Genomic DNA, 20,345 nt, shown 5'->3' with positions numbered 1-20,345 from the left:
AAATGCCATCCCACTGACAAACACTTTCAGGTGCCATCCATTCCTTGCATCAACTCAGAGAGTCTCACAGGGAAAGGGCCCTCCTTCCCATCCTACAAATGTGGAAAGGAAGGCTCAGAAAGGTCACGTGGCTTGCCCAAAGTCAAGGTAGCATGCCAGTGGTGGCCGACCCTCTCAAGTGTCCCAATTCTTTCTACAACACGGCGCTTCCCCTTGAAGAAAGAAACAGAGGAGAGAGGCAAGGGAGAGGTGTGTGTGTGTGTGTGTGTGTGTGTGTGTGTGTGTGTGTGTGTGTGTGTGTGTGTGTGTGTGTGTGTGTGTACGCGCCCACTCACTTGTGCTCCAGGTGAGTGACATGAATGGAGAAACGGGGAAACATAATCGCTACTTTAAGTAGCGCTTCTACATGTCTACTCCTGTTTGAGGAACCCAGGAGTAGCTACTATGATCACCTCCCAACAGAGAAGCTGAGGTCCAAGGTCCCACAGCTAACACAGAGCGGGCCAGGATGTGACCCCAGGTGGTCTGGCTCCTCCTGAACGGGGACCTATGACACCACACTTCCCTCTTGCACCTCACCCCTACACACCCCCACCCACCCCCACCGAGAGGCAGAGTCCTGTCCTCTTCCTGGCCTGCGACTTTTCTGCGGGGCACTCGGGACACGGGGTAGGACAGATGGCCCCTCCCCACCTCACTACCCCCTGGAAAGAGCACAATGTATTTCAGTACCTTCCAGGCGAAAGTCTTCCTCTTCCTCCTCGCTGAGTGTTTCTCTGAAAACTTCGCCCACAAGCTCCTAAAGGAAAACAAAAGAGAGGTGTTAAGGAAGTATCGGGCTTAGGTAGGAGCCTGGCATTTGAACAGTAAAGGTGGTGTCATAAACATGTGCCTGGCTGGCTGCAAGGAAGTGGGGACCCTGTTCTGATTCTTCCGATGGGAATTTAGGTCAACTGAGGTAGGTCCTGTCCCACTTGAAGAGTTAATCACCACCTGGCTTTTCAGGAAGTACATTTTCTCAGGCTGCAGCCCACAGTGAAACACTACACAGGACCACACTTGTCCCTCAGGAAGGGAATCGTATGCTCCACCCCAGAAAAAGACAAAGACAAGATCGGAAAATGTTCCTCAACTAACCCGCTGAGCCAACTTGATTGGCTAGGGGCCAATAAGCCCCGCCTGCGGTCTGCGAGAAGAGAGATCAGTCTGTATCCTTCCTCCAACAGAGGGTCCCAGATGGGCTGTCTTGGTGGGTTTATAAAGAGGGTCTTGTGTGCCGTAGGATGGGTTCCTACCGACCTTAACTCCAAATTCGTCAGCACAACATTCAGGAAGCCACATGCTGTGACTTCAGTCACGCTTCTCACATCTCCCTGCCACATGCACTTCCTGATAACCAGCCTGATCCCTGCACATGCCTTGCCTGGTCCCCTGCCTGAGTTAAAAATGTCTGCTTCCTCGTCCCATATGACAGCGAGCTCCCAGTTGGCCTGGTCAGGCTGCCCCTCGGGTGTTGTCAGGTTGGCCAGGGAAGTATGGTTGGCCCACAGGCCGGGACATTTCTGGGATGTCAAAAAAGGTCCCATCTATCTGACCCCACCCCAGCAGGATGACGCTAGACAAGAAGCTAGACTAGCGCTTGTCAAACTGTTCTGTATTTATTGGTATCCTGCCAAGAAGAGTTCTGTGATCAAAAAAGACTGTTTTGAACAAAGTTAAACAAGGTCCTTTACTGCAAGACTTACTATGGCAACGGGCACTGTGAGTACCCAAATAATGCGGTAGCTTATGCTGCAATCCTTAAGCCTATTTAGACCATGGAATTTTATTTTTCAAAAGCATGACGTGGGATTCATGTTCCGAGGAACCCACTTTGGGAAATACGCCTCTCTGAGGGGAGAGATGAGGGTTTTTTTTTTTGGGGGGGAAGGGTGTTTACACAGCCTATATCTCTTGATGCCCACAATTATGCCACGGCAGCGCTTCTCAAACTACAAAATGACAAGCGATAAAAAAGCCCAAATTCAGCACCTGTCACCAACTTTTCTTTTTGAAAAAAAGTGAAAAGGAAAAGGAAAAAAAGCACCCTCTCCTTTAAAAATTAGAAAGAAAAAAAAAATCCTGTAGCTCAGATGCTTAAAAGAAAAAGTGTTCATTTTGATTAAGAAAAAAATAATAAAATTAAATTTTAAAAACGCTTTGTATATTTGATCTTGTCAACTGGACACAGCTGGAGGTAAGTCTTCTGTTTTGTTTTGGCTTTTTTTTTTAAATAATTTTTTTTTTAATTTTTTTTTTTAAGGAGGGCACAGCTCACAATGGCCCATGCGAGGATTGAACCAGTAACCTTGGTGTTACCAGCACCACGCTCTAACCAACTGAGCTAACCGGCCAACCCCATTTTGGCTTTTTGTTTTTACGATAAACAGCTAACATTTTATGGATTAGGGTTGGTATTCTCTGGTCTCTTTTTTCTTTCACATCTTTCAAATCATTCTGGGGCGTTGCACACTCTTTCTTACAGGTTGTTAAAAGGTGGTCATTCAGACTCCTGTGTCCTATTGAATTCCAAACCAGGCTATATTATTCCTCCAGTCAGGATGGTTTCTCTCTCCTCCTCTGCCAATTATTATAATCACCGAACATTTCCTGGGCTTGTAAACTGGCTGTTTGTGTTAACAAAGCTGGAGTTGACAGGGGAGCTGGGAGACAGTGACAGGAAAGGGATGCACTCAGGTGGCATCATTAGATGGCTGGGACGCCCCAGCAGCCAATTAAAGCCGATCTTTCATGCCAGAGGAAGACGGATGTCGCTTCCGCCAAAAACCTGGCAGGCAGCACCTCCTCACAGGAGCAGGGGACTGTCTTCAAGAGAACCACAGACCTCTATTGCTGAGGTCCGCAGGAGGGCGGGGGCTCAGCGCTGACCTCAGCCATCATCCTGACCGCTCCCAGCAAGGCCCACAGGATCTGCGAGACAAAGACTTTGGAGCACTCGTGTCTTTTTACTGGCACACTTGGAAGAGTTTAAAGACTCCAAACGCCACCACCAACAAAGCAGCCATCTGGGACCCCATAACAATGCCTCACAGAACGTATAACACACCTGCAGTCATCACTCTGATGACGGCTTCAGTGCTCTCTGAGAACTGGCTGCTGGGAGGACCAAGTTCTCTGACATATCAAAGCTATGTGCCTGCATATTAAAGCAGAGTTCTGGCAAATTCTGGCACGTTCTGCAGTTGGCGTCTTCCCGCTACATCATACCCTGCTCCGTATAACACTTTGAAAGCTCCTCAGCACCAAGGTCTGCTGACATACTGTGCTGGACTACCGCAAAAATTCATTTCATCCACTGAGCCAGTCAGCGCCTGTGGAGGGCAGTATCTGCGGTCCTCAAGCTTTAAATCGCTAGGCCAGAGGCAACATGGGATTTTGAGCCAGACACAGGATCCTGTCCTGGCTCCATTGCCTCCCCCGCCCTTTTCGACCTGGGGCCAGCCGTTGCCTTCTTGGAACCTCAGTCTGCTTATCTGTAAAATGGGCACAGTGATAAACCACAACAATTATATGACAGCTGACACTGAGTACTTCTTATGTGCCAGATACCGTGCTCAGCATATATATATATATATATATATATATATATATGTGTGTGTGTGTGTGTATATATATATATATGTATATATATATAAAATGTCCTTTAACCATCACAACAACCCTGCTCTTTCCATCTCTCAAGGAATAAATGCTCATAAAAGTGATTTGCAAATGGTAAAGTGAGAGGTTTAGTTATTATTAGTGTTCCTTTTTCTACAAAGAAAGTGCCCCCCAATCCTCAAGGACCGTATCAGACAGGACGATAATGCTAATGAAAGCCGTTCACATCGCTAACCAAGTGCTTACAGTGCAGGAGGCCCTGGCCTATGGGTCCCTCACAGGAACCACCAGAGAGCAGGGTTCCCACTAGCCCTGTGTTTAAATGAGGAAGAGGCCGCAAGACGCCAGCTCCTGATCAGCAGCCGGTGACGAGCAGAGCTAAGATTCAAGCCAGCGCCACCTGAGCTTGTACAGTGGATCAGGCCTTCTGTGGGCATGGGGACAGAGGTGACCAAGAGTCCTGGCACTTGGTAGGGCCCAAGGATCACATTTAAAGAAGTGCAAGGAAACCAGCCTGGTCAGCAGCCTGGTCAGCAGTGCAGTGGGTCAGTGGCCACGCTCTCTCATCTCTCCAGTGGGTCTAAAAGGCCCCCCTCTAGGTTTGGGACTTGGCTGAGCCCTGGCTGGGAGCCCTGTACGCAAGGTCCCAGGCCAGGCACTCGGGACCATCCTGCAGGAAGCCACTCAGGTCCCTACAGCCACGAGCCCCACTGGAGCCCCCGGACGGAGGGTACATGGCACGGAACGAGAGTCGGTCAGACCATGGTTCAGACCCCAGCTCTGCCTCACACACGCTGCAACAGCCAGTTGAGGGGGCTTTGTCTCCACTGTGTACACAGTGGAGGACAGCTGACGACGCCTCGGGGGGGGGGGGGGGTGGAAGGATTAAGGAAGCCGCTGAATACAAAGTGTTTAGCGTCCTTCCTGACACCACGATTGGGGCTCAAGGGATCAGTCCTTAAGTTTATTATTCCTACTACCCCAGTCAGAGGGCTACCAGAACCGTGCTGGGAGAAGCTAAAGGCTCACCAGACCTAAGGTGCCCCAAAGACATCTGGAAACATGCTCCCATCCTGTCTTGCCTGCTGCTTTTAGAGCTTTGCACTTAGTCCTCATCAGGTAGTACCATTACTAACCTACTTTACAGGTGAGAACACTGAGGCACAGAGAGGTAGGTTAATGATTTACCCAAGGTCACACAGCTAATAAGTATCAGAGTCAGGATTGAAGGCAGGCCTTCTGGGTCCAAAGCCCACACCCTTCGCCACCGCCCTGTGAGAAGCCCAGGTGTGTGGAACTTGGTATGCAGTGACTTCCCTTCACTGCTTCCTTTGTCTACTCAGCCATCACTCTGCCCCCCAGTCCCAGGTCCCCTCTCTCCTGGCCTCCAGAACAGTCAGCCGCAGCCTCTGGTCCAAGTTTTGATCAAAGGCTTCCTGGATGCCCAGACCTCCTGCCCCTCCCAGCCTAGTGCCAGGCTGCCCCCTCTGGCCAGTGGCCGGGCTTGGTGGCCTCTCAGGCCACAGGGCCCACACTTGCCTTCCTCCAGAATCCCAGCACCGCCCTTCTCCTGCCCCACACAGGGCCCCAGGAGGAGAGGCCAGCACCAGCCCTGAACCCAGAATCACAGGCACAATGCCTTATAAGGCCTTCGGGTACGGGAAACCACATCAAAGCAGGGCCTTGGGGAGCGGGGCTGGAGTTCCGTTGGGGTTTTTCCTCTTTGTTTTTCAGACTTCATACTCCTGAGCTTAATATCTTCCCCCCCCCCACACCCCCGCCTGCCCCAGCAGTTCTGTCAATCTTTCTGTGCTCTAAGAACTAACAGATGTTGGTGCCACAGGTTTCAAAGGAAACTCCTGGTGCCCACAAAACACAGCACAACTTATAGATTCCAGGAACGTACAGGGCTGGGGCAGGCCGGGGAACAGAAGGGTGGGAGGCAGGACCCAGCCACCCTGTAACCCTTCCATTCAAGCTGTCTGCCCTGGAGCTGCCCCAGGAAATTCCTGGCGAGCTCTCTCCTCCCAGCACACTTCGCACAGCAGCCTGGCTGGCATCCCAGGGAAGGGGCACCGCTGTGGGCAGGCCCCACTGAGAGCAAGAGCCCACTGTCCAGGGCAGGGATGCTCCGTTTGCAGAACCCACAGTACCTGGGAGTCAGGGCACCTGCCCGCTTGGTGGCTGACTGACCGCAGACACCTGACTGAACTCCTCTGGCCCCCATTTTGCTCTTCTGTAAAATGGAGATTTAAGTGTCAAAGAGGAGTCAGTGAGAAAATGTGGACAAAATACGTGGGAGGGTGTCTGATGCACAGGTGGGCACACTAGGTATGAGCTTCTGTCCTCTTCCTGTAGCTCCCTAGTCCTCCACACTCGGCACCTTCTCCCATTTGTCCCTGCAAAACCCTAGTGCCCAGTGATGCCACAGCTCGGTGCCCACCCTGGCACGTCACTCACACGTACGCATCAGGGAGGCACATTCAAGTTCAGTGATGTTGAGGGCAGCACCGTTCCTATGAGACAACAGTTAGAACCATGCAGAAAGGCCATCAGAGGAAACTGCCACGTGTACAGAGCGGGTCCAAAAACCAGGCAGGTCTGTACACGCCAACATGCAGGGCACATGCCACATGGGAGACAGCGTAGGAGGCTACGTGTACATCTGGGAAAACACCAAGCACGTGTACGCGATATCCATGGTCACCCCCAGGGAGGGGAGTGAGAAGAAAGATGGACGCGGGATGGGGGTCAGAAACTTCAGCCTTATCAGAACCGTCCTAATTTTTAAGATGAGTATATTCATGCGACACTTGGGTCATTAAAACCTAATTTAATAAAACCCCAAACAGTAACCCACTTTACCAGGGGGACTGGTCCAAAAATCACTAATGGAGAGAGAGCAGCACAGTTGGGTTAGAACCTTTCGGCCCCAGACAATGCATCTCTAAAAGGGGCTGGGCGGCCAGAAGGATGCCCATGGTCCCCTCAAACACAGACCTTCTGAGACTAGCCCCACCCAGCAGTGGGCAGACCCCTTCTCTAGGGCTCCACCCAGGACTCAAGGGAGTGGGAGGAAAACCAGGGCCATCCATGTTCTGGGCTGCAACGTCTCCGTCTCCAACCTCGAACCTGGGGGCCTTTGTTACTTCTGCCCCCAGGCCTTTCTCGGGCTTCCAGGGCCCACTCTACCCACCAGCATGGCAGCCAAAAGCGCAGGGCATTACCAACTTGACTCCAGCCTATGCCAAACGCAAGCCAGTGCCACACGTGGTGGCGCGAGCTGAGTGCAGGAGGAGATAGCGGCTCTGAGAGCTACGGCCTGAGGGCTGGCCTGCGTGTTTGGCCTGCAGGGCTGGCCTGCGTGTTTGGCCTGCAAGGACCGGGCCTTCAAGACTCAGAGATACACGGCAGCAATTAAAATTCCTCGGATTTCTCCCCATTTTTAATCTGCTCGAGATGTAAGCCCTGCGCCCCTAACTGCACACCCCGCACCCCGGCCTCTGCCCTCCACACCCTGGGCACTCCAGCCCAACTTGCTTTCTGGAGTTGAGGGCCTGTTTATCCGGAAGGTGGAGGGCTGAGCTTAGCAGGAATGACTTCTACTCCGCGCCTGACTCTGGAGCCACTGCATTCCCTCCCTCTGAGCCCCAGGCCCTAAACCCTGCAGGCTGCAAAGAACCCCCAAAGATGGGTTTGCCACAGCAGCCACAGGCAGCAGAGGGCCAGCAAAGTCTAGCTCCTGGGCTGTGACCCCAGCAAGCTGTCAGCATCCACACACCGTCGTCCCGACGCCCCCCCAGAACTGGATCCCACCTGGGCTACCTTGAGTACTTAACACTTTTCTTTACACTGGCTCATCTCTCTCTCTCTCTTTTAAAACCTAGTCTTATCATAAGCAATAAGATCAGTGAAATCATGGGTATGATGTCCCTAGTTGGTGTTTTAAAAAAATATAATGCATATTAAACTACTGCAGAACCCTTAAAATACATGGCCTCGGTTCCCATCCCAGCCCTCAGTAGAATGTGGATTATGATTTGGGGACTACAAGGTTTAAACAGCCGGAAGTTGGTTCTTCTCCCCCCACCCCTACCCGGGCCATCAGGCTGCTTCCAACAGGCGGGCAGGGGTGGGGGGAGGAAGGGGAGACCCCAGGCAAGGCAAGCACCTGGGGAGGATGAATGAAATAATGCTCAGGACCCCAGAGACGCTCCCCACACCCCCCAACCTGACCACAGGCCCTCCTAGAAGGCTCCTGATGCTGGAGTGTGATTTCTGGCTGGAGAACCATGGCTCACGCCAACAGAAAATGGCAATGTTGGGCATTACCCAGAATCCTCCCCAGTCATCCACCTTCGGGATTTCTGAGCTCTTATGAGGAGACGACCCGACGCAAGGCGGACGGTCCCGGGCTAGGCTGGCCGTGGGCTTTGAGAGTTCGCTGTTGATGTGACTGGAATTTTCCGACTAGTGTTCAAAAGTTTCTACAGTGGAAACCAGGATCCAACGGGCTTGTCGGGGTGTAGGAGTAACTAAGGTCACAAATATACAGGATGCAGTGATAATAACACAGCGTTTCTTTTGCAAGGGCCTGACATAGGCCAAATGCTCTGCTCAGCATGTTAGGTGCACTGCCAAACGCTCCAACAACCCTATGAGCTGGTGCCGTGGTCAGCCCGCTTTAGCCACAAGGAAACTGAGGCTTAGAGAAGGTAAGTGACTCCCCTGAGGGTCTGGCTTTAAGCCCTGGCTCCTCCGCTCTGTACTGTGTGACCTTGTACAAAGGATTTCACCTGTCTGTGCCTCAGTTCCCTCACCTGAACATGGAAATGACAGCAGGGGCTGGTGGGGAGCGAGAACCTAACATACAGCACTCAGCACAGCGCCGGGCCGTCGGCGTGTCGTAAATGGGGCTGCTCCTTCTCTCTCTGGGGCCCGTCTTTCATTCTCTGCCCTCCCATCCTCTCTTCTACCCCACCATCTTCAGGGATGCTGTACACCTGGTCACAGTACACCTGGTCACAGCCGGGCCCAGTGCCTCAACCACCCTGTACGGCCTCATGTGGCACCTGTGGCAGGCTGCCTGCACTTGGCACTTCTCAGGGTCTCTGCCCTCCTGCCTTGCCACTGGTCCACCCTGCCACCACCTGCCACACTGCTGATCCCACCACACCACCGGCTAGCCGTGCCACTGTCCACCACAATGCTGACCCTGCCATGACGCTGACCCCGCCATGCCACGAACCGCCACACAACTGACATGCCACATCACCAGCCTACCACGCCTCACAGCCGAGTGCTGACAACAGGAGAGGCCAAAGGGGCTGTGCTGTGCCTCTGATCATTGAGCAGCTGGGACTGCCTCTGCCAGCAGCTCCTGGCCCGGGGACAGGCCCTGGGTCTGCTGCCAGCGTCCAGTGTGTGTGCCCTGCTGAGCAGGGTGGCTGTGAGCCAGGCTACTTTTGACAGATGGCACTGTCATCTGTCGACCAAAGAACTGTGCCCCTACCGACCACGGGCCACCTCACTGTGGGGAGAGGGTGTGCACCCCTGCCAGGGGAAGAGGCAGCCCACCTGGGGAGCCCCATGCAGCCTGGGAGCCACGGGAAGCGTGACAATTTTCTCAGCCTTTGGAGTGAGGTGTTGGGCTTCTTGCTTCTCCTAACTAAACAAAACTATGGAATAAGATCCTCCTGTTTCGTACATCCCAGGAGCCCTCATTTTTATGAAAGGACAAGAGAACAATGGTCTGGGCCACACTCTGGGACCTTCCTGATATACACACAACATATACTCACACACACACACTCACACTCACTCACTCTCTATCTCACACACACACACTCACACACACACGCAAAGTCCACCCCATCTCACCCTCAAGCTCTTGCAGAAGCCACCTTCTTGGCCCTCGGGTCCTAGTATACACCGGGCCCCCCCTTCCTTTCTGCCGGCCCCATAGCCCAGCTTTGAGGACCTCTCATCATCCCTCCCAGAGACTGGACCACCTGCCTCGGGCCTCCAAACTCCTGCTCGCACTGCTTCTTGTGCCGGCAGATGGGACCCTGACTGTGCGCCAGCGTGACTGCAGACCTCCAGCACCCCCACCCCACATCTGGGCAGAATCAAGGGTCGCACTCTGGGCTCCCAGAGAACTCAGTTTATTCGGAATGTTAGCTGTTTATGCGTCATCAGCTCTGTGCCTGTAGGTCTGTGTCCACGTCTGCAACATGGGCCTGTGACACAGGAGTGTCCGAGGGTCCCATAAGAAGGGGATGTGAGAGAACAGAAGAGATGAAGAGGGAGGGCTCCCAGAGCCCACAGGGCTGTCAGTTGGGACAGCAGGTGAGGAGCGGCCCGCAGTCAGAAGCCCTGTGTTAATAAACAAGAGGTGCATTCTCCAGAACATTCTGGAAGGACACGCGGGCCTGCCTTAATAGTGTCTGCCCTTGGGGAACGGGAATGGGGAGCTGGGGAGCTGTCCCCTTCTGCTGTCCAGCTTTCTGAACTAATTTGGATCTGTGGTGTTGTCTCTCTTCTCTCTCTTTTTTAACCAAGAGCAGGCAATGGTTTTACACTAAAAAGAAGCTAAGTTTTTTAAAGTGGCTGTGACGTTAGGAAGAATAATGCAGCTGACTGCCTACTGGCCACATGCACCAGCAGCTCAACCGGCATCTCACACGTGTCCAAACCAAGTCCTGACGCCCAGACCTGTCCTCCCTGATTTCTTCCCTGTATCCGACCAGGGAGACACCCTCCTTCATGCTGCTCAGGCCAGAAACTCGGGGGTCATCCTGCAGCTTCTCTTTCAACCTTTCCATTCAACCCACAGTGTATCCTGTTGGTTCTGCTTTCAGAATGTACCCTGATGCCAACCAGCGGTCACCTCCATGTCTACCAGGTGCTCCCAGCCATGGCGAGAGGCCATCCTCTCACAGGCACTCGGACGATGGCAATCCGTTCCTATTCTCTGCCCCCCCACCCCATTCTCCGAAGTCCTACTAATGCCCTATGAAGCCCCACCCACCCAACCTGTCTACCCCTCGCTGGCATTCACTCTGCCCCAGCCACCCTGACTCCTTGCTGCAAACATGCCCGGCACACTCCCACCTCAGGCACCTCTGTATTCCCCGTTTCTTCCAGATATTCTTCTTCCACATAGCCCCTCCTCCCACCCTTCCTTCAGGTGTTCGCTCACTGTCAGCTCATCTTCTGGGGGAGGTCTTCCAAACCCCTCGGTTTGAAATTGCAGGCCCTCCCCCACACTCCCTTACCCCTTCTTGGCCTTAGCCTTCTTGGGGCTCTTACCACCATCTGACACACCCCTTAGCAATGAGCCATGGGGGAGGCACTCAAACAATACGTGCTGAACGACTAAGTGTGGCTCTGTGCTTACTGACTCAGAAACATTCCCCACATCTTCCTGAAAGAGAACAGCAGTTGCCAAACAGCAGAGGACCCGACTGCATCCACTAAAATTCCCTGCATGCATTTCCCTGCAACGTGGTTTGAGTCCCACGGGGAGAACACACCAAAATGTTCCCAGAGGTTGTGCCTGGGCGCTGGGTTCAAGGTTGTCACATTGCTTGCCATGAACACGCACGATTACTTCTACGATCAGAAAATAACAGCGAAGCATGTTGAAGAAAGCACATTAAAGCAAAGAGAAGTGGGCACCCAGGTTGGTTCTAGAAGGACTCGCACACGGAGTCTGCTGGAAGGCTCTTGACTCAGGCAGATGGAGAGGTTTGCAACTTTCCAGTGAAACGGGCGGTTTTCTGACTCCACTGGGGAGGGAAGGTGGAGGCAACGGTCTGCTCCTTACCCCAGGCCGCGTGGCTCCCTCCCACAGCCATGCTGGGCACACAGACCACGAAGAGACCACGGCCAGAAACCACCGGCTTCTCGCTGCTCTTAGCTGTGCACGTGTCGGAAGCCAGGGCGCTGGCAATACCCTTTTCTGTGGTCACGTAATGCAGACAAGGCTTTGATTCCAGAAATGGCAGAAGGCCTCCTGAGCATGACAAACTAGGCTGTCGCTAGGAGCCGGGGAAGAGGGCAGCACTGTCCTCCCCACCTCCACCCCCACTGCTGCACACCAAATTCAAATGTTTCCACTTCTAGGCAAGCAAAGAGCTAAAACAAAAATTACATTAAAAACAAAAAACAAAAAAGGTTGTGGATATCCAGAAGGCAGCTAGCTGCCTGCTCCTGCAAGTCTCGTCAGCAGCCCACATCAGGGACCCCTGTTGCCACACGGAGTGGTCCCCTGGGAAGCCCGTGGAGGTCTGGGAGATGCTACAGGGACTAAGGATAGCCTTGGGCCCAGGGGCAAGGTGGCATTCATGGCAGTGGCGCCACCCATTACACCTGCACCTTCTCCTACTGACTGACCCAACAACCCTCAGAGGTCAACAAAGGAGCTATCACCCCATTTTACAGGTGAAGAGACTGAGGCTCTGGGAGGGGAGGCAAGAACATGTGCAGTTAGGAGGCACCAAGGCCTCCTCAGAGGAAGGCCAGGGCTCTCCCCACGCTTGGGGCCCAATTCAAGTACAGGAAGCCCTTTCTCAGCACCTCATCCCCCAGGGACTTCTCTTACTGAATATCCCCAGCTCTTAGGACGGACTTCACAGACTGTACATCCAGGAGGAATCCAAGGCTAAAGGAAAGCTCCTTATACCTCTTTGCTTCTGCAGTGGCCACTTGTGATTTGGTCAGATAACCCCCCGTCCCGGCCTTCCCCCGCCTCCCCCGGCATCCATTCCTCCTTCTCCTGGTAACACTGTGACTTTCCTCGGAAAGCCATCCCTCTGGAAGCTTGCCAGACTTCACAAATACAAACTCAGGACGCTCAGTTAAATTTGAATCTCAGATTCAATCAGTGTTTAGTATAAGTATGTCCCATGAAGTATTTGAAATATACTTATATAAAAAAAAAATGTGTTATTTACCTGAAATTCAAATTTAACTGTCTTTTATCTGGAAATCCTACCCATCTACCACTTTCATCCATGAGGGGTGGAGAGGGCTAATTTCTCCCCCTAGCCCAAAGGTGGACATGTCCCAAGCAGGGACAAAGAGATGCAACTCCAGGACATCTGCTCTCTTCTGATGACATTAATGAGATGTGAGGGTGAAAATCCGACACTGAGGAGAACATTTTAGCTCTTTACAGGGAGATTCTGTCTAAGAAAAAAGCCAACACAAAGGAAAACAGATCCAGGAAGGGAAGCAATAGAAAATGGCTCCAGACAACATTGTCTGAGCAGCTGGATCAAACTATGCCTGAAGCTAGTCCTTTCCCTGGACTTTTCAATTACATGTACCACTAAATTGCCCCGTTATTGTTTAAACCAGTTTGAGCTTGTATTCTGTCGTGGATCCCTGAATGAGTCCTGCTCAATTCAGCCTCCTCTCACCCCACCCACCCCTGGCACAGTGCGAGCACGGAGTCCTTGCTCAGAGAATATTTAAGGTGCCTGTGTCCATAACTTTATGTACCGTGGAAGGTAGCATGGGATTGTGAAAACAGCTGGGCTTTGAAGTCACAAAGGCCCCATTCCCATCCCAGCTCTGTCCCATCCTCATTCCAGGGCCTTGCACAATTAATTCATGTCTCTGTGAGCCTCAGTTTCCTCATGTGTAAAACCAGGATATTAGTACCTGTATCTAATTTTAATGCCCAAACCGGGACACTTTTGAGAGTGAATCAGAGCACTATTAATAACCAGGCCAGGACAACAGCAGCGACTGAACTGTCACAGGTAAACAGGTCAGTGGCAGCTCCACCTACCACGTGCTCCCTCCACCTGCCCCCATGGGCGATGCTCCCTGTCCACCTCCCTTCTCCCCATCACTGCCTTCTGCCCAGTGACGGGAATAGCCACTCCCCCTATTCTCTCTAACTACTTCCCAACTCCTACTCCCAGCCTCAGCTATCATGTCCCCTCTTGGAGAAGCCACACCAGGCCCCCAGACTGCACATGGCCCCCCACCCTGTGTCCCCCCACTGTCTGCGATGCCCCCATCGTAGTCCTCTGTGCTCTGCGTTATTACTACTTAGGCATTGCAAGACTCCCTGCCTTGGTTACACAAACTCGTTGAGGACAGGGACCGTACATGTCTTCGTCCTCACTGCAGACCCTACAGAGCTGACACAGTGTCTGGAACTTAAAACAGCCCCCAAAAAAGTAAACAGCTAACTCCCCTCTTCCTCCTCTCTCCATGTGTCGCTAAAACCCTCCTGGGTGAGCTGTCAGGCAGGAACTATGAATCACGGAGTGGGGACGGCGTGAGGCAGGGGAAGGACACCCCTCTGGCAGGCCAGGACATGCTGATAATGTTCTCAGAGCCAGTGACCCTGGGGACAGTGGCCCCAGAAGGCCCCGCCCAGTTCAGCAGCTCCCAGGTGGTGCTGGTGGCAACTCACTGGCCCTGTGACAGCTTCCATTGATCTGGGGCCAACATGGACTGGACCTGGGCCGATTGTCTATGCCAGCATCCAGCCCTGGCTCTGGCTCAAAACACAGGCCCGACGTCTCCCTGCAACCTCAGCCAGCTCTGTCCTCAGCAGCAGCCAAGTCCCTGCCCAGAATGCAAAGTGAACAGGTGCAAAGGGCCTTCCACCCTGAGACCCAGGCCGTGACATCCCACACACAGCCCAGGTTGTTCCACTCATGAGCAGACAGCGTCCCCTTGGGCTGCTCGGCCCAGCCACACACAGCTCTCCTACCCCAGGGCAGCCTCCCAACCTGACTTCTTGGTTCAGCCAACGCTCCCAACCTGAGGTCAGCTACCTGGGGAATACTTTGCCACGATCCAGATGGCACACTATTTCTTTCTTTTCACAGGATCCCTCCCCTGCTCTGCAGCCCTCAGTGGCTCCCGATTTCCGACCAACTCAAATCCCTCTGTAGTCTTGCCCTACCTGACCACGGACAGCGAGACGTGCATCGCACAGACTGGAAAATACCAAACCTACACCTGCCTGGAATGAAAGACAAACACATACCAACATAAAACACCCCAGAAAAGGCTGCAGGGGCCTCCACCTCACAACGTGCACCTCAAAAAATCATCATTAGCGGGTTAATTTTACAATCGGTTGAGTCCTAACGGCCTTGAGATCATCGTACTGGTGCCACGAAGCAGGGGTTACGCTGTTCTAAAATGTCTGAGCACGAAACTCTTCCCAAGGGACACGGGCCAGGCCTAGAGGCAGCGTGGCTGAGGGCTGGCACCTGACCGCTGGAGTAGGAATCGCAGCTCCACGTATGAAGCGACCACTCTATGCCTGGGATGCTTGTCTGGAACCGGAGGACGGTAACAGCACCTATCTCACAAGACACTTAGTTACAGGCACATCGTGAGCCCTGCATCACACACACACACTGGACAGACATCTGTGTGGTACAAGGAAGGGTGAGCCTACGGGGCACGTCTGTTAAATAGCAAAAGACTCGACGAAATACTACTGAACACAAAGAGCTCAGCACGTCTGTGGCACATGAAGTCTTTCAATATATGGTAGTTGTTCACACAGCTATCATTCTTCCCACTGTTACAGATTCTAATTGGAAGGAAGAGAAAAAAATCAACGCAGACAGACAGCGCAGTCCAGGGGGCTGAGGCACAGGGAGGAAGGGATGTGAGACGGAGGCCGAAGGGGCAGCGCTGGGAGGAGGGGAAGGCCCCGCCTGAGTAAAAGCTTGGCCGCTGGATCTTGGAGGCAGCGAGGCCTCTGGAGAGCCAGCTCCACAGGCCTCAGAAGTCAGGCCAGCTTTCAGTTCCCGGCATTCCGGCCCCAAGTCCCCAATCGGGCTTGCTGCCCAGGGCACTCGGATCCTTCCAGGGCCAGGGATGTGCTTCCAAAGCAGCTTCATCTCAGACTCCAGCCCAGAATTCCTTGGCCAGCAGGGACCATGTCTCCACGAGGCTGACATAGCCCAGCTGCTGGGGCGTCTTCTCCCGCACTCCCATCAAGGCCCTGGCCAGCTCCTGAGCAGACAAACCTGAGACTGCCAGTGTCCCCAGCCCCTGTCCCAGATGCTTATTTGGTACAAGTGCCAGTGAGAGACTTTGGCCACTCCCCTTGGTATCCTCAGTGCTCGAATGGTGGCAGGCACCACGTAGTCAAAATCTGAATCTAATGACAGGTTTCCCCAACCTGGAACAAAATCCCATGAAAGGCCAAGTTTTGGGGGAAACGGAACAAAAACTCACCCTCTCTGTTCTCCAGAGCAGCAGCACATCCCGGATCTAGCAGCACCCGTGATTCTCGTGAGGAGGTGGCGGGGACAGGGACAATGCCACTGCTGGGCCCCACTCAGTTCCCTCCCTCAAGAGGCTCTGTGCAGCCAGCCCATGGGCACTGAGGCCCACATCTGGGACTCTTGGCCTGGGTGTCTGGGATTTACTCCCATCTACAGACGACAGCCCAGAGCCCTTAGGGGCACCGGGGATGTAGGATGGGAGCTGCAGTGTCACAAGGCCTCTGCTGTTCAGTCAGGAAGAGACAGGCTCAGTGGTGCCACCCTAGATGGAACAGATCCTTGTTTATCCATGGAGGCCAAAGAAGAGACACCAACCAGCCCCTGTAGCTACCCATTACCATGTGCCTGTGCCCTGGGTCACTTATAAGTTGGCTGACCATTATAGTAATTGCGGACATTTACCAAGCGCTTACTCTGTGCCGGGCATTGTGCCACGTGCTTCACATTCATCTTTTTATACTCTTGCAACATCCCTTCTAGTACTGTGCCCATTTTATAAATGAGCAAACAGACCCAGGCTGAATAACAGCAAAAGTTCCACACTTGCAAAGTGGTAATTCCAGGGCCTGTGGGCAGGAAACAGATCCCTCAGCCCACCTGTGGCAGGCCGATGGCATTCATGGCCCCGATCTGTTCACACACTTGACTGGTGCGCTCCACCACTAGCTTAGCCATGTGACTTGCTCCAGCCAACGGGATCAGAGCAGACACACTTGGTAAGCCGCTTGGGTTTTCCATTTCCTCTCTTAGACACTCGTCACAGTGACGAGACATGTCTGGGCTGGCCTGCTGGAGAAATGTGAAATACACGTGAAGGAGTCAACTTGTCCCAGCCAATTCTTTCCCAGACCAGGCAGCTGACAGTCAACCTGCCAACTACCCTCAATAGCAAGAGCAAGCCCAACCCAGGTCAGCCCACGCAGGCCCAGATCAATAAAACTGCTCAACCAATCTATAGATGCGTGAGGGATAATAACGGTGGTTTTAAGTCACTAAGTCTTAGGGTGGCTTGTTACATAGCAACAGCCAACTAGACATACATTTGCACATAGGAGCACACACGTAGACATTCATTCTCTCTCTCTCTCTCTCTCTCTCTCTCTCTCTCTCTCTCTCTCTCTCTCGCATTGCCCATTCTCCTCTGACACAGGAAAACACCTGCTGAGATTAACAGGGTGAACAGTGCTACTATTCTGAATGGAAAACGCATTTAAATCAGCATGCTCTGCCAAGTGCCAGGGGACACGGCACCTTCCTTCCATGCAAGCTGACATTAAGCTACACCTCTGTTTTGGTTAGCTATTGTTGTATAACAAACTGCCCCCAGACTTAGTGGCTTAAAACCTCCACGTTATTATAACCTCTCATGACGCTGTGGGTTGACTGGCTCATCTGGGCAGCTCTGCTGGTCGCACTCCAGCTTCTGAGGCTGCAGGCAGATGGTGGCTGGGGCCGCAGTCACGGGGGCTCGGCTGGGCTGGAGCACCCAAAATGGTGCTGGCACCTTGGCAGGCATGGCTGGAGGGCCAGGCTCAGCTGAGACCCTGGGCTCACGGGGCCCCCCTCTCACTCTATTCTGTCTCAGAACCTCACTCTCTCCCTGTGACCTCACCATGTGGTTTCTCCAGCCAAGTCGCTGGACTTCTCATATGGCAGCTCAGGGCTCTCAAAAGCACAGAAGCAGAAGCTGCCAGGTCTTCTTAGGTGTTCCTTCCAGAACCTTACTGGGTAAAGCAGTCACAGGCCCTGTTGAGGTTCTAGGTACGGAATCAATGCTACCTCTCAATGGGAGAGTGACAAAGAATTTGCAGTCACTTTACCCCACCACAGCCTCTTACCTCCTCCACGCAGCCCACTCAGGCCGACCCCCAAGTCAGTGCCAGCACACACCCGAGTGGAGCAGCAATCGTTCAGGCCTTCCTCCGCCCTTGGCAGCAGGCCTGCGAGAGGTCTGAAGCACCTACATTGACTGAGCAAATGCGCGTTCCCACCACAACCACAGACAGCTGGAATGAACACCACGGTGAAGGCATCAGGCTTGGACCCCAGAATTCCTACGGGGTCACCTGAGGCCCCATCCAGGATGAATGTGTGAGATGAGCAGGGAACGGCCCTGTTCCCACCACTGCACGTACCCAGGGACATCGGGAAGGGGTGAGTTCACCATGTTCTTTGCAAAGACCTCAGTGTGGAAATGGCCACCTGCAAGATCTAGCCTCCCACAGGCCCTGGAGGGGGCAGGTCTCTCTTAGGACAGAAAAGAATCTCATCTGGGGGAGAGCTCTAGGCAGAGGCCCGAGGGACTGCTGCAGGGAGGGCAGCCCTGGGAGGGCCCTTAATTGTTTAACTAAAATCACATTCAAGGCGTAATTAGCAGCCAGCTCCAAATTCATGATCTGAGGCCCATCGGCCCTAATGGACTAATTAGCTGAGACATCCTTGGGCGGGCTATGCACTCTGGCCTTCTCAGAAACATCCCAGGGAGCACAGCAGATCAAGGCTGGCATCTGGTCCAGAGGCTGTCTCACTATGGCTGGGCAAAGAGACAAATGCATTACTGGGCAAGAACTGCACCTTACAGCACGCACAGGTCAGGGAGATGAAGCAGGCAGGCTCTTACACACACGAGTCTGCCGTCCGCAGAGCCCACTCTTTGAGCCCTGGAGGCTCAAAGCAACGGAGGGGGGTTGCAAAACAGCCCAGCATCATCCTGAATCGGAAAAACAAGGCACCAGCTCTGTGGAAGCCCACAAACTGCCCAGAGCCACAATCCGACCACAGAGCGTGGGCACAGGCTGTTCAGCCAGCTCTCTCCATCCACTTGCTTCAGAGCAAGTGGCGGGGGCCCCACACAGCAAGGAGGACTTGAAATCTCAGTGAGAAGTTAGCAGAAAACAAAACCTTCACAAGGGCAAAGTCTGCGTCTTTGGGAGGCCCTCGATGCTTCTGGCATGAGACGAGAAATGCAGTACACCTGCTGAGTAAATACAAGAGACAGCACCCCAGACAGCGAAAGCACTAAAGCCCCCAGCTCTGTTTCCAATGGGCTCCCTGGCCAGAGAAGCCTGGGAAACTGGTCACCAAACTGAAGGAACACTGACTCACACGAAAACCCATGTTCGAGATTCACAGTGCACCTTAGCACAATAAAGGCTCTGAGAAGTCCTGCAGCAAAGAAACTTCTTCATTGGTTGTTGCATCATTTCCTAAAGTTATTTGAGCATAGAATCTTTTCCCCCCAGAATTCCTAGGGGGACCCTATATTTGAAAAATACTGTCCTGTGATAAAGCAATACATCAGCATTGGGCAGATGTCACAAGCTACAATCCTATAGGAACTAGATTATTTAAATAAGTGAAGTGGGCCCGGTTTAACATTTGCACAGGGAGCATAAATTTTCATCTCCATGAAGAAATATGCTCTCTCATTTTTCTTAAAACAAAGAACCATTTTGGCTCATCTTTTCCCCCTCCCTTTGATAGAATTATTTTCCTATAAAGAAACAGAAACATTGATTTAAAAGAAATAATGATGAAACACCACAGGGAGAGTAACAGGATTAGTGGCCACTGTGGGCCTCTGGGGGGGTGCACACCTCTCTGTCCGAGGGCCCGGCCACAGTCGCTGCCGCTGAACCTTGCCAGGCTGAGAAATTGATACCAGTGTTAACCAGCTTTCCAATTTTTAACAAGAAGCCAGAAATATGGACTTCTAAGTGAAAATCCCCCATTTTTTAAACGTTGGTTCAATTTTTTAAAAAATTGAGTGGGTCAAATAAAACATTCCTGGGGGCTTGATTTGAGCCACTAAACTGCAATCTTCGCCAAAAGGAAGAGAGTAAAATGCTCATTAACCTGTTTCCCAAGCTTGTCTGGCCAGGGAGCCCTTGGGACACAGAGCTGGAGGGTGTGAATGTTCTCGCTGTCTCAGGTGCTATCTCTTGCATTCATTCAGTCGGCAGGTGTACTGCATTCGTGCGTGTACTTGCTCTTGTGCCAGATGCATCGAGGGCCTCCCCGGGATGAGACTCTGCTAAGGCCCCACCCCAGGCACTGGCCCTGTCCTCTACTTGGGCTCACCTTGGCACATGTGAGAAGGGGTGAGCTCTGAGCCTGGCATGCAGTGGAGACCCAGAGTGGCCAGGCCGTCTAGAGAACCTCTCATGGTATCTACAGAAGCTCCGCAATGAGCTCGGTAGATCTCTGTAACAAACGGCCCATGTGGTATGTGGCCAGGGCTTTCTTGGATGTTTATTTATTTTTACAGGCCCATGGGTGTAAAGTGACTTCTCCAGAGGGATACAGCAACACCTGCATTTACAGAGACAAAAGCAGCCTCTGATGAGAGGAGGCGTCACGAAAGCAGTGACCCAGACACCGCCTTGTGCCGCAGCCAGGCTGGCTCGC

At 52.9% G+C, this 20,345-nt stretch overlaps 1 protein-coding gene and 1 non-coding gene across 4 annotated transcripts in view; both read right to left on the bottom strand.

Annotated features, from left to right (window-relative positions):
- NKD1 (NKD inhibitor of WNT signaling pathway 1) overlaps window positions 1–20,345 on the bottom strand; it is a 73,104-nt gene that overhangs the window by 25,828 nt on the left and 26,931 nt on the right. The window contains exons 1-2 of one of the 3 annotated variants that reach the window (XM_033129450.1): window positions 1,300–1,356; window positions 733–799 (exon numbers count right to left, since the gene is read on the bottom strand). In XM_033129450.1, coding sequence (XP_032985341.1) covers window positions 733–799; window positions 1,300–1,341 — 109 coding nt within the window. In that variant the 5' untranslated portion in view covers window positions 1,342–1,356. Of the gene's footprint in view, window positions 1–732; window positions 800–993; window positions 1,056–1,299; window positions 1,357–20,345 lie in introns of those variants that run through there. The other 2 variants (XM_033129451.1, XM_033129448.1) reach the window with 2 other exon arrangements.
- Window positions 2,320–2,393, bottom strand: TRNAT-GGU (transfer RNA threonine (anticodon GGU)). Its single transcript has one exon. It is a non-coding gene; the product is annotated as a tRNA-Thr (tRNA).

The sequence above is a fragment of the Rhinolophus ferrumequinum genome, chromosome 15, assembly GCF_004115265.2.
Source record: "Rhinolophus ferrumequinum isolate MPI-CBG mRhiFer1 chromosome 15, mRhiFer1_v1.p, whole genome shotgun sequence".
Taxonomy (NCBI): Eukaryota; Metazoa; Chordata; class Mammalia; order Chiroptera; family Rhinolophidae; genus Rhinolophus; species Rhinolophus ferrumequinum.
Note: the sequence above shows the minus strand (reverse complement) of the source record. Positions and strands in the feature narration are given on the sequence as shown.